The sequence below is a fragment of the Microtus oregoni genome, unplaced genomic scaffold (assembly GCF_018167655.1).
Source record: "Microtus oregoni isolate MIOR12 unplaced genomic scaffold, Mior012 000021F_ref0000039, whole genome shotgun sequence".
NCBI lineage: Eukaryota > Metazoa > Chordata > Mammalia > Rodentia > Cricetidae > Microtus > Microtus oregoni.
In genome coordinates, this window is record NW_024543080.1 from 9,636,822 (window position 1) to 9,656,140 (window position 19,319).

General features: G+C 37.8%; 1 protein-coding gene and 1 pseudogene across 1 annotated transcript; both read right to left on the reverse strand.

Moving 5' to 3' along the window:
- Positions 1–3,723: 3,723 nt before the first annotated feature.
- Positions 3,724–4,922, reverse strand: LOC121460665 (annotated as a pseudogene).
- A 141-nt stretch (positions 4,923–5,063) lies between these two features.
- On the reverse strand, positions 5,064–18,199 carry Prr27 (proline rich 27). The gene is made up of 6 exons (XM_041671114.1): positions 18,149–18,199; positions 16,859–16,882; positions 13,644–13,667; positions 11,322–12,245; positions 6,967–7,094; positions 5,064–5,154 (listed from the first exon to the last, which is right to left on the reverse strand). The coding sequence occupies exons 1-6, from the start codon at positions 18,197–18,199 to the stop codon at positions 5,064–5,066; spliced, it is 1,242 nt and encodes a 413-aa protein (XP_041527048.1).
- Positions 18,200–19,319: the final 1,120 nt, after the last annotated feature.

Sequence of the window (19,319 nt, forward strand, 5' to 3'; positions counted from 1 at the left end):
ATCCTACATCACATTCTGACCCCTCCAGAAGTCTAAAAGAATTTTTTAAAATAAATACTTTTCATATGTAAATGTAATAAATTTCAGTGATAATTGGTAAAAAAAAATTATCAGTTACAAAATTTTTTGGCCCCCAAATCGATCAGTTCTGATGTCTTTGTTTTGCCAAATAAAATGCTGTATGAAAATAAAATAATGCTATTAATTCATATTTATATTCTTTTCATATGTTAGGACATTAAATAGTCTTGAAATTGAGTAGTCATTACAGCCACTAACAATTAAAAAATACTTCATGAGATCCGTGACACTTTGTGTTCTGAAATAATTTTCTTGTCTATATTGTGTATTAAGTAATTTCTGATCTCCTTAGATTGAAATAAACGTACTGTTTTAAAGGATCTTAATTTTCAATCTCCATGTGATAAGTCATTTTTCTCCTGAAGAAAATACCTAAAATACAGCAGACACAGTGTGTCATTTTTAATAGTGGTGCCTGGTTTCCAAGCTTCGAGATGGGCAGATGCTTCTGGATCTGAGCTGAGAATCAATACCACAGCTATATAAACTCGTCATATTTGGCTTGTATCTGTTCTCTTCCCAGTGGTCATTTCCCTGATTTGTATCTATCTCAGGCCATTTAATTATTTTCTATTTTGGAATAGAATTATCAAATCTAGGCTGAAATTTAAGTAAAAGATTCAGAGGCACCCAATGTTTTTTTTTCCTAAGGAATGCATCCTTAGTAAAATTGTAGAGTTGGTTTTTTTCGTTGGCAAATATTTTATTAACATCTGATTCATGTATTTGACTTCTTGTCCATTTTATAATGGAAACAAAAAGAAAATGGTACATTTAAAGGATCTTAAAATAATAGATAAAATAAGATCAGATGCAATTTTGCAGATTGCTCTGAGTTTTGTATTATAAAAAAGGTAGTAATTGGGTAGATGCTATGCAGTGATTTAAGAGCCTAAAACAAAGGTTCAGAAGTAAGGCCTGACATCATGATGGTGTCGCTGTAAGCATGCTTAGAGATCATTAAATTCTTGAAAGATAGAACTTTTTGCTCACCAGATTTGTTGAAAATCAGATATATAACTTTAAAGAAAAAGGAACCAAGGACAACATTCAGTGTTTAGTCTTAGCAACTGACAAAATAGTCCCTGTCCAAAAGAAAATGTGTGGGGGAAAGCTTAGGGTCAGAAGGAAAGGGGATCCCTCTAGAGTTTACAGACAAGTCGGGACTGGTGAGGCTACCACCAAGACTGTCTCCGGCTGGTAAGTGTTGTCATGTCTGTGAGGAAATCACGGGACTGATACTGATTGAACAGTAGAATACAGAAACTGACAGCTGCTGCCATGCTATCCTGAGGAGGAGATGCAGAAGAGCTGTGGAAAATGGCTGGGATGGGAAAGGTGCCCTATTGCTTCTTCCTTGAGGATTATTTTATGAAAAGATTAGTAAGTAGCTGCAGAAGGAGGAATATGATGTAGTTTTCAGTTTTACCATCACACTGAGGAACATGAAAGGATGGCTTTGAGCTGGTATGTGTGTGTATGTGTGTGTACGTTCATGTGTATTCACACATCTGTTTATCTGTCTATCTATCTATCTATCTATCTATATCTATCCATCTATCAATCATTTATCTATCTATCATCTGTTATCTATAAATTTATGCATTATTTATCTATCTATCTTCTATCAATCTATCCATCCAGTCACCCATCCTCTTGGATTGTTCATAATGTACTACCTCCTTCTACATATATTTTGATTTCCATATAACTAATGAACTTTTTCATTCTAAGTAGGGGGAACTTTCCTTTTTATAAATGAAAAGAGTTTTTTTTTTAACAGATATTTTGCTTCCACTAAAATCTTCAAGTGTTTGGGTTTCTTTACTTGAATTGAGGAAGTAACCCAAACTTGTATTTTTGAAGGTTAAGGAGCCTAACTGCCCCACCTCCTATACCAAGTAATACTTTCCCTCTAACATCAATACAGGAAGTACTACCAATTCTACTTGGCAACTGATGTCTAAACACAGCCCACTCTATTTGCTTATTAGTTTAGTGGCTGAAGACCACCGCAATGTCTAATTCAACTGCGGGAACATTTTAGAGCATTACAGATTTTTTCCATTCATTTATTTAATTTTATTCTTTATTTAATTGTGTTGTGTACGGGCATGGGTACATATGCCACAGCTTGTGTGGGAAGGTCGCAAAGATGATTCGCAGTAGTCACTTCTCTCCTACCATGTGGGCCCAGTGCCTTTATCAGCTGAGGCGTCTCGCTGTCCCTAACACTGCACATGGAGTCTGTGAAGTATCTTTGGTCTTTAAATAGCTGTTCTTCATTAGGCATGGTGGCACATCCTTTAATCAGAGCACTCCAGAAGCAGAAGCAGGGGGATTTCTGTGAGTTTGAGACCAACATGGTCTACATAGAAATTTCCAGGAAAGCTACATAACGAAACTCTGTCTTAAAACTTATTCTTTTTTGGCACATGAGATATTCAAATCACCAGAGTTCATCCCAGCAGAAGTCTTATGCTTTTTATTTTTATTAGGTATAGTGATAAGAGAAGTCATTAATATTTCCACCCAGTTGTCCCAGAAACAATATGTTTTGCTCTGGAAGAAAGAGTAAAAGAACACTATATGCTTTTCACTGAATAAGAGGCTACAAGTCATATATATGTGATATATGTATATATTATATACATATATATTATAAGACAGAAGTTCATGTTTTAGGAATGTTAATATTCTGATGAATGTCATAATTGAGTTATTACTTGCTATTTCATTATGTTGATGAGCTAGACACACCTCTGGTGGGCTTCATGGTAAGGTCTAGGAAGCTTTTGGTCATGGATGTCTTATTGTTCTTGTTTTTCTATAGTCTAATTCTTGGAAAAGAGGCAATATTTTTAAAAATCTTTTATAACATTTTAGAAGACTATTGCCAAAGACAAAGTAATCTCCATGTAGCACATAAACCAATTTCTGTCAGAACAAAATGATGATATTACAAAAATAGGAATCACTGAAGAACTGTATTGATTCCCTTAGGTTTGCCTTATTAATGATCAAATATTATTCACTTTTATTCAAAAAGTCTTTCTTATTTTTTTGGTAATGTAAACAGTCCTTTATTTATTCTTGCTTGTAAATGAAAAAAAAACCATCAGTCTCATGTACAGGCCTTCAACAATATAGAAAAAAATTAAGCAACAGCATCCATTGAGATCACCACTTAACCAATAAAATGATTTTAAACATTTTAAAACCTGAAAAAAGTATTTGTAACCTGGGAATTGAAAATACAAATTTTGTAAGGCTGCATCTGTGCATGGGGTAGAGTGGTAACCTATGTTTATGGAAATGTAAAATCTATATACTATTATGGTCAAACAGTGGCAGGAATGTGTGGGGTTACCAACTCTTTTAGGATGGGATCTGAGATTTATCTTGCTTAATGGATAAAGTATCAAACTGCCTTCTAAATGATGCTTTATACTTATGAATAAAATAATCTCTTAGCTTCCTGTTTGTAGTGGGTAGTGGCTAATACAGACTTACAATCACTTACAATTCATGCAATTGTGCAGAAGAGGTTGCTATGGAGCTCTCGTTCCTGAGACATTTAACACACACACACACACACACACACACACGAAACGACATGGAGAAGCAAGGGGCGTAAAGATTTTAAGAGGCAGATGATGTGGAGGATTGTTGCAAAACAGTGTCCACAGGACCTGACAGGGATGTTGCGCTCATCACTTCAGCTGCTTCTGCTCTGTGCTGCACTTTGCCTGGAGAACTTGAAGTCCGTCTGGCCACTGGCTTACTTGTACTCAAGGAGGTGCAGTATATTTTGGAAAGGCTGCAGATATGAAAGTCAGTCTTTAAACCTAGGAGTCTCTCTAGGTGCCCATACTGAGCTTGCCCCGCATATCGGATTTCTGGATTTCCAACAGTTGATACTCTAAAGCTGAATTCTTAGAAGTCAGGTCGTTAATTTCCTTCGTAAACACCTCCTTGGCTTTTTCCAACTCATCAGTCAGTCTCTGCCTTTCTTCCTCCTTCCATCTACCAACTAACTTCTGAAAGTCCTCTTTTGTGTTCAGCACTTGACAGTCCTTAGAGATGCTGACTGTGCGGCCTTGCTGGGCAGCCTCTAGCTGAGCCTTTGTGAACTGCAGCTGCTGCTTCAACCTGTGGATCTCCCTCTGGAGCTTGTCATTCTGTGCCTTTGTATTTCTCCCATGAAAAGCAGATGCAGGGTGGCGGCGATTAATGTGGCTCTGTAAAAAAGCTTGGTTCATAAAAACTTTGTCACAAAAACGGCACTCGTAATGACTGGCTTCGACCTGGCCCAACATCAGCTGCTGGGCAGACAGCGTCTTCTTCCAGCCCCTACACTCTTGCTTGAGCCGTCTGACCTCGTCAGCCTGCTTGGTGAGTAGCTGTTGGTTCTGCTCACAACCACTCAGGCTCTGGCTTAACCGTTCCTCCACCACGTTCAGTTGTGAGATCAGGTACTCCTGAGAATGCACCAGGTATTCAATGGTGAACTGTGCCAGGTGGATGAGCTTCAACAGCAACGGGTCCACCCCCAGCTGACAATGCGGGCACTTCTCGTCCTCCAGCTTGCAGAAAGTGATGTTCACGATGTTCTCCTGAAGTGTCGCGATATCTGTGGCTCCCACCACTTTGTCCACATCAATGGCACCCAGCCGCCTCCAGTCCACATCCTCCAGACGAGGCTGGAATTGGAAGAAGGGCTGAGGTCCAGATGCCGACGTAGTGGTGACGAAGACCCTGGATGATGTGCCTCCCTCTAGGGCATCTCGTCTCTCCACGCTGTTGAACTGAGGGTAGTAGATATGTTTCTGGAAGGGCATTCTTGAAAGCCACACCTCTGCCTACCCTCCCGCTGGAGGAGAAGAGCAGTCTCTCCTCCCGGGCCAGGCAGTCTGTAGTTCTAAGTCACCGCACCCGGTGTGAGCAGGGGAAGACTTGGTTCCTGCGCCAACGGTTGCGGCCTAAGACCTAGATGCCTGGGACGTTGCTATGGCAGCGCTCAGCCTCATCTTAAAGCTCAAGACCTGTCTGCCCCGAACATTCTGACTGCATCTGAGGACCATACAAATGAGGAGTGCAGCATTGTGGATAACTTTAAGTCTTACAGAGACTTTCATTTCATATGACTCTTGTTTCGGGAGTCTTTGGGGCTGGGGTTGCCTGAGCTTTCCATAGGCATCAAGAAGCCAACAAGAACCATGGAGGATTGAATCTACCACGGAGGACTGAACCAACTATGAGCCTCCCTGACCCCTGCCGCCTTTTTTTTCTTCAGGCATTTCTGTCGACTTTGGGCTCCATTCCATTGGGCTGGCAGGATCCGGAAGAACAAGACAGCTGTTGACCTCTGAAATATTACCAGAACTTTACCAGTGTGTGTGTGTGTGTGTGTGTGTGTGTGTGTGAACGTAAAGACCACACCCAGAAGATGCATGAATAAAGAATAGAAGACTGGCTGGGTGATCATGGCACAAGTCTTTAATCCCAGTATTCGTGAGGCAGAGGCAGGCTTATCTCTGTGAACTTGAGGGTTCGAGGTCATCCTGGTTTACAGAGTCAATTCCAGGATAGTCAGAATTGTTTCACAGAGAAACCCTTTTTCGAAAATTAACCAACCAACCAACAAAAATATGCAAAAACAAAACAACAAGAAAGAATAGTTGGCTGAATCAGGGGCTAGTTGAGGAAATAATTGTTCCAGGCCCACATAACCTTGTATTTTCTCTGGCTGGAGCCTGTTAAAGGAAGAAACCCTTTCTCTGGTCCATAAGCCCATGAGCTACTGTATTTGTGTATCACTAAGCAAGACTTTCTGACTGCGGTTCCCAGTTTCAGTATCTTCTTCTAGTCCATAATACTCTGTCTCTATATCAATCATAATAAAACTGTACTTTTATACCATCATTCTCGGCTCTAAAAGTCCTTCTTGGTTGCCCAGAGCAAAGAAGTCCTCTTAAGGCCTTTATTTGTGCAGCAGTTTGAGAAATCGTTAATTAAACTTCAGGACACTGAGCCTTTAGATTTTTCCAAAAATTCTTGCAATAAACTTCAAATTTCCCACCATTTGACCATGGACCACTTTTTAATGTTAAAAAAGCATTACAGATTACAGATACAGGGCCAGAGAGATAGCTCAATGGTTAAGAGAGCTGGTTGCATGTTTGGTGAGATGCAAAATTCTGTAACTCAAGTCCCACGTGTTCTGTCTCCCTCTTCTGGCCTCCACAGGTATTGCATGTACATGGAGTACAGACAAGCATGCAGGCAAACACCCACACATATAATATTTTTAAAGTTAAGATTTTTGAGCAAAATCTATCTTCATAGAATATTCCTTATTTTACTTCAAGTCATAATATATTTTCTAGAAATTTGATAATATTTTTGTCTCATCTTTGTCAAGTTGTTTGTCCAGTTCTGGTATGATGTGGTGTGAGTCATTAGGCTAGGTTCATCTTTTCGACTGTATAAACTCCTTCTCAGCCATGAATGTACTTTAGATGATGTGAGTTATCCTAGCTGCCTGGGATAAGATGGGATCATAAGCTCATTCAGGAGATCCCCGGTTTAGACGTGGGTGCGAGGAGTCTGAACATCAAAGGCTTGGACCTTAAGAGAACTGAGAAGCTGTCTTCTTATTCACCCCAAACAATGAGCATAATGCGGCTTAACACATTACACGCTGAAGATCAAATACATGATTTTAGTTTAATAAAGTGACTTGGGGAAAAGATCCTGTGAGTGGAGTTATATTCTCACCAATGCCCCCTGCCCCATGAAGACTTCATTGGGGTTGCTAGTGAAGTAGGGGAGCAGTATGTCGTTATTATAGAGTTATTGTGCTTATCGGCACATCAGACTTACCTGAAAGGAAGCTGATCAGCATTCTGAAGACTTTTGTTATTAAAATAGGTTGTCAAAGAAATCCTCCGACCAAACAGACCAAACACAAAAGGCTCCATTGAGTATTTATGTCCTCGGATAATTAACTCCTTTAAAGAGATAGGCTTCACATTTAATTACAGTTGATAATACTCATTGGTTGATTGAGATATTCTCTGTTTTCTTCTTCATTTTTAGGACTTTTAGGGTCTGACTGACAAAAACATCTATTTTCAAAGTGTATAACGGTGTTTGATATACATATATATGTGCATGTATATAATCTCCATGTACATAAATACATGGACACACATAGAGTAAAAAGATTACCACTATCCAGTAACTGACATTTTTCCATCACCTCAAATAGTTGCCTTCTGGGGAGTGACTGTCTTTAATGTATGCCTTCTCCATATTTCTAGTCCACAATACATTAAGAGCTGACCATCTAACTGCAGCTTTCTCTCCAGAGCTTTTGGGCTTTGAACTGAATATCAATACCATCTGAGCACTCTTTATTTATGCCAGCCTCCCTCAGGTGGTATTAATCATTCTAGACTCTACAAAATTCATCCTGGGGTTCCAGGTTTCCAAGCAGGAGCTGGACTTTGATAGACCAAGGATGAAAAAGCCACTTGCTGTATTACTGGAGAAAAGCAAGGCTCTAGCACTTCTTAGCGGAGAGGAAAATCATGCACTTTTCTCCACCTTGGAATGCTGCCATGGTGGTAACTTTCTAATTGGGAATATTTTAGTTATCCTGTCTCAGGCTTTATCACAGAACCACCATTTAGAGTACAGGTAACTTTACTATTTTTTTTTTTTGCAAAGTTACAGATCAGGGAAAGTTCCATTCTGATGCAGTTAAGGGTAAGATCTTGATTTGATTTTTTTTTCTGATATGGCAAGAAAATGACTACTATCTTAGGAGGGAGAAGACTGAATTGGGTAGATTTTTCACTAGTAAGGTAAGACATGCTGAGATTTGCTGTCTGTTCACCAATCTTGTGCTTCTCTGCTGCATTTTATTCCCCTGGGTTCATGTAACTGTGTATCAAAGAAGCAAAGGTGGGCTGAAAAAAAAAAAAGGACAGTGTGAGGAGGGACTGGAAGAAACTTCCTCAGCGCCAACTGGGGAGCATATCATCAACCCACTAATTTCAACTTAGTAAACTTAATTTCAAACTTCTGACCTTCATGTCAGGAGAAAATAGATGTTTTCATTTCAAACTGTGAAGTTTGTGGTAATTTGTTGCAAGAGCCAAAAAGACTCAAATTGCTGTTCAAGAGCACATTGCTTTATCCCACCTTCCCTTTGCAGTGGCTTTCCAAGTCCATGCACTCTTGGTATGCTTCTTCATCTTGCTGCGAACACTTTGTAGTTATTTCATGGTTGGCAAGTCATTGCCTTTAAAATAGAAAAATATCTATTTGTATGACTATTATCAGGGCTTAAGGATTGTAAGGAACATGCAATGGCTCTTGAGACTCAGACGTGCACTGTAAGTAGGTATTAAATGCATTATTCAGAAAAGGTGCTGACATTTTGAAGCAAAGGAAATGATAGTGGATGGAGAAATGGTCAAAATGATTTCTAGGGGAAAGTATATAGACACAAAAGACAATAACATAATATATTTGTTTTGTATCCTAGAGACTGTTTTAAAAAATGTACTTACTATTAGCATATAATTAAATTGTTTAAATTTCTTTATACCTATGAAGTATACATTTTATAATTTGATGTGAAAGTAAATCATTCCATCAACTTAATTTTTTTGTATGGCCTAAGGAAATCCAGCACAAGCCAATCAATATGGAGAGACTGCTAGCTTTAATAACACGTAGTAAATGATTTGGCAAGAAAAGAAAGAACATTCAGATTTTTTTTTGATTTGTTCATCAGCATCTGTAAAAAATAAAATAACATCAGTTTTGGATAACAATTTTTCAAATTTCTACAGATAAAGCAAGATTATTTTTCTTATGAGTTTGCTATGATAAACTATATAGATTTGTCATCTAAAAATTCATGTCATAATACATGCTTAAAAGAAGTAAAGATTTCTTCTACTTTCTTACAGATGCGGCATTTTTACAATTATATATTTCTATAGGAATTAATAAATAATTGAACTAAAATGCAAAGTAACAGTTTATTTATACACTATATGGGTATCAAAAATCATGGCCTTGAGTGGCTGTTGATTTAGATCAATACTGTCTTTTGGTATTGAATAATTTAAAGAAAAATTCTTTCTCCATTTTAATGGACTTTCCAGAAAGGCAACATTTTCCTCTTTGCCTGTTTCTCATTGAGTATCTTACATGTAATAAACTTGAATCACATGCCTGTGAAAATGTGAAATTGTTAAGTACATCTAATATTGGATATTATTCACTAATAAGTCTCTCATCTTAAATTCTAGTAAAATAAAGAGTGCCAAATAATTTAGCAGTATTCAAGGTTGAAGTAAAAACTGAAAATGTTTAATGTCATTGGAAATGACTATTGTTAAGGTGTATCACTTATAGTCCTAGCTACCATCACATTTGATTTTCAGTGTAACTTTAGACATTGATGGTACCTCAGTTTTTAGAATTTTGATCTGCTTGACAGTCAAAATAATGCCTCATCATTTATTGGTACAGTAAACCCTTTTAATCATAACCTTGTAGTAGCTTTGTTGTAGGACAGAGGGACAAGCGCTTGGAAATAGTTTAATCATTTTATTTATTTTGCTCATTGTGAGTATGAAGAGGGGAGATGCGCAAGTGAGCATTTTTGCCAGGACCTTCATTCTTAGGACAGTGATTGAGGTAAGATAGAGAACTTGAAACGGGGTAAGGATGCAAGCTGGTAGACAACATACAGAATTGCCCACTGGTCCTTAATGGGCAACACTTCTCTAGAGTTTAGTCTCCATGTCATTTATTGAAGCTTGTTCCTAAACTAATGACTATTATACAGAATAGTTAGGTCATAATCAATTTGCATCAGTTTGAAGAACCTCCTATTCTGAAAACAGCCTGAAAAATTCACACAGTACATAAATTCATCCTGTCTTAACTTCTGGGACACAGGCAACCAGTGATTGCACCTCACTTTCTCACTTCCATGTTGTAATATATATTATAATGTAATATATACTTGCATATATGCATATATATTTACATGTTTACACACACAAACGCACATATCTAAAGATAGTTTCAGGAGAGGAGCTGTGGCATGGTTCACCTACAACACCCATATCTCATTGGTATGAATGACTTACAGATCCAAATGAGTAGTACTCTCCTGGAAATCTCACTTCTCTACCTAAAAGGAAAAGGATATTTTAATTTATAATTAAAATATACTCCATTGGGTAGCACGAGGGCTTTCTTTCCCAAATAATTGAGCAATTCTGAGATGTTTTATAAAGGGTCAAGAGAAATCTGCTTCCAGACATGATGAATAGTAACATAAAGTGGATTCCCTTTCTTGTCTCAAACAAAACGTGCTCCACATTACGGGAAAGGAGCTGGTGCACAGCTTTGTACTTACCACTCAGGAGGCGTGTCTCTGCGAGTTCTAGGCTAGTCTCCGTTAATAAGACCCTATCTGAAAACCGAAATAATTATGAGGAAGAAGTTTCTCATGATTTGAACGTCGTGTTGTGAAGAATAGTTATTCTTCACAGGAAGCGGAAAAGGGAGACCAGTAATTATTTTAGCATATTCTCTGCACAGAGTCCGGAAGTTACACACTATTGGTTAATGTTGAGTGTTTGTGCACGCATGCGTGTGTGTGTGTGTGTGTTATCTGTACATAGTACATGGGCAAATATTAATTCTTCCTATAACATGACAAATAAAGTAAATTTGCCCAGCTAATGAATTTAAAAGTTTTATATGTGCCTGGGTCATGTGGAGGTTAGAAAAGGATGCTGGGTCCCGTGGAACTAGAGTTACAGAAGGATGGGAGCTTTCATGTGAGTGCTGGGAATTGAACCTGGGTCTTCTACAAGAATAAGTGTTCTTAACCACTGAGCTATCTCTATGGCACCAGCTCATCATTTTCATCTAACAGACAGTTTATCAAAGATGTGTGATATGAGAAGACGTGAGAGGAAACAAGAAGCATTGGGGTGCGTTCTAGTAGATACATTCAAATATTCGGATTCTGAAATTTTTTACATGTGTATATGGAAATTCCTTATACACTTTCAATATTTATCGACTGTCTACTAAAACAGCAGCTCTTAATCCTGGCACAGGTGTGTTTCTTGTACAGAAGTTGTGTCTTCCCTTCTACAAGCTCCATGCACTCAGCGACAAAGGAGGTAACCCACCTGGTACAAAACAGAAGGCAGAGGTTCTTGGCTACCAGATTTGGCCTCCACAGGCTCCGCTCCCTCCGGTTTCATTTCAGTAGACTCAGATGTAAAAGGTTTTCCCACAGCAGACTGGCTCACAATAAGTTCATCCGGAGGAAGTAGACCTCCAGTAGGCTCAAGGGCAGGAGGCCTGACTTCAGCAGCAGGACCTACAACAGGCTCAACCTGCGGTATAGGCTGGGCTACCGCAGGCTCTCCTGAGGGAGCTTTGTTTTCAGCAGACTGGCCTGGAGTTGGTTCTGCTGGTATAAGCTGGGCTGCAGCCACAGACGGTAGTGTAGGGGGTTCGGGTGCCACTGGGTGGCCTGCAGCAGGCTCAGCTACCCCAATAGGTTCAGGAGCAAACTGGGCTGCAGCAGGTTCAGGAGCAGCAAATTGGGCTGGTACAGGCTCAGGTGCGGGAGCTTTGGGTTCGGGAAGTGGTAGGGGTGGTCCAAATTTGACTGCAGTAGGCAAGCCTGAAATAGTTTTATCCTCAGGGAACTCAGGTACCATAGCCTCGGCTACGGGAGGCACTGCCAGCGCTGCGCCAGGCTCTGCTGTAACGGGTGAAACAGAAATCTTTGGCGGTATGACAAAGGGATATGGCCTGGGAGCAGGGGGTGGGGGAGGAGGGAGAGGAGCCGATACTGTGGGACCGTTCATTGAGGTATCCGAGGGATAGTTAGGGTTTTGGAAGGCATAGTGAACTTTAGAAGTTAGAATCCAGGGGAATGGAGATAGCCCTCTTTCAAGCTCAGAATTTTCGGGGAATTTGGTGATGGTATTTCCTTGGTGATTGTCAATAGGAGGCAAAAGAAAAGGTGGCAGATTATCATCCCATAAGCCATATGGGATATTGAGAGATGGATTAAGTGGGTAGCGATGTCCAAAGTAATCCTAAAGAGAAGAAAAGGAGTTCATTCTAGTTAACTGTCTATACTCCTATTTCAGTTATGGTTGTGTTCATATGTAAGTAATGTTTTTAGAAGAGCACCCACTTAGTCTTTCTTAATAACTAATATGCATTCATAATAACTGAAATAAAAATAGTTGGAGAAATTAAACCCAGGCTGTAGGAGAATCCCTTTGCAAATGAGTGTTGCATACTGAAGAAGAAGCGCTTTGTGTATTGGCAGTGTATTCCTGCAGAAGGGCGAGGACAGAGAAGAGATAAGCAAGGCTGGCGTAGATGAGTGGACTGGTTCTTCCAGCCTTCTGCCCACCATGTTCTTGCTCCATGCCTGCTGAGCTTGGCATGCTCCTTGTCTCTAAAGTTTTCCACGGAGGCACTCACTTCCATATTCCTCTTCCAGGGATAGGACACTGTGTGTGACCTGTGTATTGGATCTCTCCTGTTTTTATCAATTTCAACTCCTTCAAGGACTTGTTATCAGAAGAGAGGGCAGGAAAGATAGAAACCGAACTTAGCTTTTCATATATAATTTCCCCAGTACTATCTCTGGTTTTAAATGGGTATTTTAATAAAATTGATCATGAATTTTTCATCAGATTTTCATGTTTTCTTTAATGATACGACCTCCAGAAGTTCCTCTGGAGGAACTATATTTGTCTGTCTCTGTTCTATATTTGTTCTATATTTGTCTATTCCATTCTGGAAGACAGTCTGGAAGCTCAGGTCACATAATTATGTAAGAGTTCACAAAAATAGAAATGTTACTCATGCTTACATATTTTATGCATGTCATAAATATTTTTATGAGCAGACCACCCATGGTGTACAAATCAAGATCTTAGAATATACATATCTTCTATAGCTGCAGCCAAATTACAATTCAAACAATTTTGACAAACTAAACTTAATGATTTCATGCCTGGTTGTTTTATTTAGATTCATTTCAAGGTGTTTTCCTAATAATAAACTCCCTTTGTACATAGATTCAGTTTTCACATTATTGAAAGTCTGCCCTCCTTCTCAACTATACTTTATAAGATTATGTTTCATTTTAAAACCTACTCAACCTAATAAGTAAGCACAATGGTAGGCAGGATGTCATTTTGGATACACACACACACACACACACACACACACACACATATATATATATATATATATATATATATATATATATATATATATTATCATGGGTATGGATACAATGGTGGACCATGAGAGGAAAAGAACTGAGAAAGTTCCTAAATAAATCCCAATTACTTCAAGGAAAAACACAATAAAACTGAATTATTTAACATTATTTGATGGAAAATGATATCTTAAAAATATTATAAGCAGTATATTTTTCTATTTAATTATAGGTAGATGTGAACATACTTTACCTCTTCACTGGGTGAGGGTGATTTCTGAAACAAAGAAAGGCTTGTTTTAAACTTGATGTCACTGAAAGAATAAACAACACTTCAAATCCCTGCTTACAATTGGAGGGGTTGTGAGTAACGAAGTTTTTGGAATTTTCTTTTTTAAGAGCCATAGATGGTTGACTTATTTTTAGTTTCCTATAACTATATATCATCTTATTATTGTTAATTTTTCTTTTGAGACAGTATTTATGCTATGTGGCCTTGGGCTTGGTACTTGATATATAATCCATGCTGATCTCAAAGTTATAGCAATCCTCCTAGGTTGGTCTCCTGGGTTCTGAAATCATAGGTATGTACCATAATGACTGACTTTCAGGAAACATTCTGTAAATGCATATGACCCCTGACAGCAGTAGTGAGGGAAGACTCTCAGAATCAATGAGACAATGGCCCGGGTGTATTCTGCTAAATGGACATAGCAAGAATGTTACTTTTAATGATATACTACTGTACCCATAGATCAGTGCATTGCTCAGTTGCCACCAGAGTATTTGCTTTTTGCAGCAGATGGCAATTAACACCAAGACCCAGAACTGGACAACATGCAGACAGTGAGAATCTTCAGATCACTTAGGAGGCAAAGGTTGTAAGAGCCAGAAGTGGTGAATGACTCCAAGGAAACAGTGTCTTCCAGACACAAGACTGATCCACAAATGAGCTCACAGAGACTGTGACAGCATGCACAAGAACTTCACAAATTCTCTAACCAGACACATTCCTAACAGAGAGAAGAGGAAGTGGGTACAAAGTCCCACCCCTAACCAAGAAGCTATTTGCAATTGATAACTTCTGCTAGAAGGGAAAATTGGCTTGATGGAGTAGTTTATCAGTACTGCACAGACACTTTTTTTTAATGTGTGTGTATGTGTGTTCTTTCTTTTGTTACTGCTTAGTGTTTTTTGTCTTCTTAATTTTTATCTTGTTTTGTTTGCCTGGCTTTAGTTTTTTAGCTTTTGGGTTTTTTTGAGAGAGAAAGAGAAAGAAAATGAAGCTGGGTGGGTAGGGAGGTGGGGAGAATATGGGCGAACTTGGGAGAGGAGAAAACATGATCAAAATATATTGTATGAAAAGTTCAAAAGTAACAAAAATGCTATATAAATAAATAAAACTTAAAGAGTCATGTGATATACACGGCTTAGGAGCTGGCTCAGTCTGCTTGTACCTGTTGTACAAGCATGAGGAACAATCTCTTATCTCCAGCATTCCTCCAAAAGCCAGACGTAATAAAGTTGTGCAGAGGGGTAAATATGGCTAGAACACATTGTATGAAACTCTCAAAGGACTAATAAAAAATAAAGACTATTATACATGTGGAATTATTGTTTACAAAAGCCAGCCACAGAGGTATTAAGCACCTATAATCCCAGTTTGTGGGGTGGGCAAGTGGGACATGAAGATAGGAGGGTATCCACAGCTATTGGCCAGCCCGCTTTGCCTAATCCCTGAATGAGTAAGAGACGTGACATTGGCTTGAAATTTAAGGTAGAGAGCAACTGTGTAAGATACCAATGTTGACTTCTGTTCTTCACATATGCGTACACACACACCACCATACCCATGCACAGCCCCCTAGGAATACATGAATACAATCCCCTACCCTCTCAACACCATGGATATTCAAGGATTATGTCGACCCACTTCCAGTGTTTCTTTGTTGCCACTTCACTTCCGTAGTCTATTTGGAAACTTTCACGTACCGGAATCAAAACTTTTTATGTGTTTTCATAACCAGTTCCTTGTTTTCAACAGAGTCACATTATATGCTCATTTGTGCTTACTTCAAAATCTTAGCTAGGAAATGATGCTTTCAGCATATTTTCTCAGTCAATGGACTTCTTTTTCAGGGACTTTGAAATATTTAATCTTTTTCTTGCATAGTATTATTTCTTTATATTTATGTACTTATATATACATATATGTATATGTATATACATGTACATGTACACACAGTATTTACTTTGTGGTACCCTAGTTGTAGGCACTGGGGACCTAGCTATTACAAAATGTAGCCAGATTTCTTTTTCAAATGCCTAAAATACTACAGCTGCAGCCAGTCAAACTTTCCATTTAAAATTTAATATTGATTTCTAATTTTAGATTGGTTTTCTAGAATTGCCAGTCTTAAAGTCTTTCAATAGATCATTCTTCCACATTCCCTAAGGTATAAGATAAGCACAAGAAATAACTTCCCAGGACAAGCACAGTGGGAAAAGTCAATAGTTTTTTTTGTTATAGGTTAAAGGACTGCAGGATTTGATGATTGTTAACTTAAAAATCAAAAATAACAAATAAAACTCTTTTACTTTTGAAATGTTTTAAAAGTTTTCAGCTCATTTGCTTTAAGTTTAATTGTTTTTATTCAAAAGCACTGACATCCTGGGCCATTTCTTTTGGGGTTTTCTTTGCTACACTTTCCTATTAGCACATAACACACTGATGGATAAAAACACTTTCATTGGAGGCAAATATTATAAAAAAAACCAAAGAAAATAAAATAGCATTAAGCACTTTTGTCTCCTACATGGAATAATTTGTGACTATTTGCTGCACAGAAATCACGCAGCTCCTTGGAGTATGATCATATACCATTTCTAGTTTCCAATATCTAGATGAAATTCAGTCAGGAATGATGGTAGATGTCTAAAATCCCAACACTTGGTTGCAGCAGGAGGATCAAAATTAAACATCATGGTCAGAGACACAGAGTTTGAGGCTTCCCTGGGCTACATGAGACCTTTTCTCAAATCTCTCTGCTTTAAAAGAAAAAACAACCCATATACAAACAAAATATATAATTGAATATATAGTTACTTATCTCATGTTTTCTGTTCTAACATCTCATGTCATCATTGTCCATCAGTTATATTACTTAAGTACAAATTAACAAATATCATAGATGCATGATGTTAAATCAGGACATAGCAAACTTGTACTACACCATAAAAAAGAGTATTTCATGCTTCTTGTCATCAGAAATGTAGGCTTTCTAGTAAATATGTTTATCACAAGTATACTTATATTCCATACATTTTTGTCATCTAACATGAATAAATTAATAAAAAATATTTTAACAGCAATCAAAGTTAATTATATTGCCAAGGATATAGAGAATCTTTAAATACATATATACTTAATGTAAAACATGTATTTTTATAGAAACAAAAACGTTTTACCTTATGAATGAAGGGATAGCGCCTCTAAAACAAAGAAAAATATTTTAATGTGGTTATTTAACTGAAAACACCTGCATTCAAACTTTCCTGTTACTGAAGAATTTGCATAACCTGATAATCTTTTCTTAATGTGAGTCTGTAGTCTGAATCAAGTAGCTTTGCCATCATAATCATTATGATGTTTTGGACAGGAAATGTTAATTTGGCTGAACAGAATCTGGTTTGCAACACTGTGTGTGCAGAGAAATCTTTTCCACATGAAAGGTCTTATGACTCTCAACCATACATGTTTTTACTTTTCTCTTTTACCACCCTGGGGCTGCTATGTGTGCATGTGTGTGTGCTTGTGTGTGTGTGTGTGTGTGTGTGTAGTGGGTCTATTGACACATTTTGTAGATCTTACAATATTTTCTAGTGAAATTTCATTATGTCTTATGAATTCACCATAGTTAAGGTACCCTGAAGAATAAAAACTAGTGTAGGAAACTCAGTATATACTATCTTATGAATTAGAAATTAACTTAGAAACATTTAAAGGACATAATAATAAGTTGAAATTTAGCTAAGAATAATTAGAAGTGTCACACTGTCTGAATTTCTACTCCATCTTAGAGATATTGCTAATCACTTTCAGTAATTGTCTTACTTAGTATTCAAAGCAATTACTTGGAGTGGATGTTCCTAATTTCCAAAAGAGAAAATTTAACACACTCGTTTGCTAGTATTACAATGCTTTCAGGTCAGGTATTGGGTGCCCACGCCCTTAGTCGCAGCATCCAGAAGGCAAAGGCAGACAATTCTCTGATTTTGAGGCCAACTTGGTCTCGGTAAGGAGTTCCAAACCAGCCAGGACAGCACAGTGGAATTTTATGAATGAAAAAAAAAATGATCTAGAGCCTCACTGATTCACGTTCCACTCATGTCCATTTACCTCTGCTCCTTTCGGTCTCCTTTGATTCATATTCACACCCCATAGCTATCTCAGCAATGAGGTTTCACTGCAGGAGAAACCCTGCTAAGATTATCTATAAAGCTTCCTTCTGCCAGCTTCCTGCATGCGATCTCACCTCTTCTTCAAGCTGTTGATATGTCCCATGTTTTAGAACCTATTGTTTTGCTTTTTGAAAATTTCCTTTCAGGGATTTTGACAAAGCCCGATTTATGTGCTCAGCACGTTTCTCTGACGACATGTATAAACACTGTACTCATTTCACCGTCAGCACGACTTCTCACCAACACGTAGTGGGTATTTCCCCCCATTGCTGCAGACCTGAGAGTCTCGTTACTTACCCTCTTCGCAAAAGCAACACATATGATGCAGGCCCAGAGAAGTAACTTCATTTTGATTGACCCTGTGAACATGAAGATTTGTTTTCAGAAAGTATACAGAAGGTTTTAAATTATTTCTCTCGGAGAGAAACAGGTGTCGTGTGGGTTTACTTGTCTGACAAGGAAGTCACTGATCAGAAAGGATGTCCTGCTATTTAATTACTGTCAGCATGATTTAATGGGGGTGACACTAAAGCCCATTCATTTTCTTTTTTCCACTTTTCACTGATTAATCAATTTCTAACTCAATTTTCTTTATATGGAAGTAAATTCATTTTGTTACTCAAGGACATCTTTTGCAATTAATCTGTTTTGGAGGATATATCAGGAAACAGAATTTCTTTAAGTAGTAACTCTGTGGGGTGTTTTTTAAGACTTTGCATCAATTGACTCAATGGGAGACTGCTATCATCTACCTAGAAAAGTTCTCATTTTCAATGATTTTTTTTTTGCTATTGGCGTATTAGACCTCTCTTTATCTCATATTTTATGTCACCTAAGAACAAAGAATGGAGTATTCATATATTTAGGTGTATGTCTTGACTTTGTGTTTTATGGGAGGAGGGCACAGCCACATTAAATCTCCAGTTGCTTTATTCTTAAGGTTTATAGCTCTTCCCTTCAAAAACATGAGACTCCATTCTTACAAAAATATCTCCATACCAAGACAATATTTCAGCATCAATCTGAGTTTCCAAATGTGAAAAAAATAGAAGTATTCAAACTGATATGCTTTATCAAGAATGATATTAAACCCTTGATCTATTTGAAATAAATATTTAAATGATCAATATATCTAAGGTGTATTTAAAAGCTGCTCATAGTTACATATTAACTATTCATACTGGTTTACATAATTTTTATTTATTTCCTATAACCTATAATTTTTGTGGTATTTGCACCAATTTTATGATATGTATAGTCTAATATTGTGAGGGAATTCCAAGTTTGTAAGATGAGACCATGTACAGTTGCTCCTGAATCTTTAAGAAAGTATAGTTTGTAGAGCTGTGTTTGCAGAAAAAATCCTGGAAGAAATACCCGGTGTCAATGTCTTGCTTTACCCAAGGTTGCTCAGCTGCTTCCATGTTCAGGATATTTGGGGCCACATGTTGCATGACTTCTGTTGTGA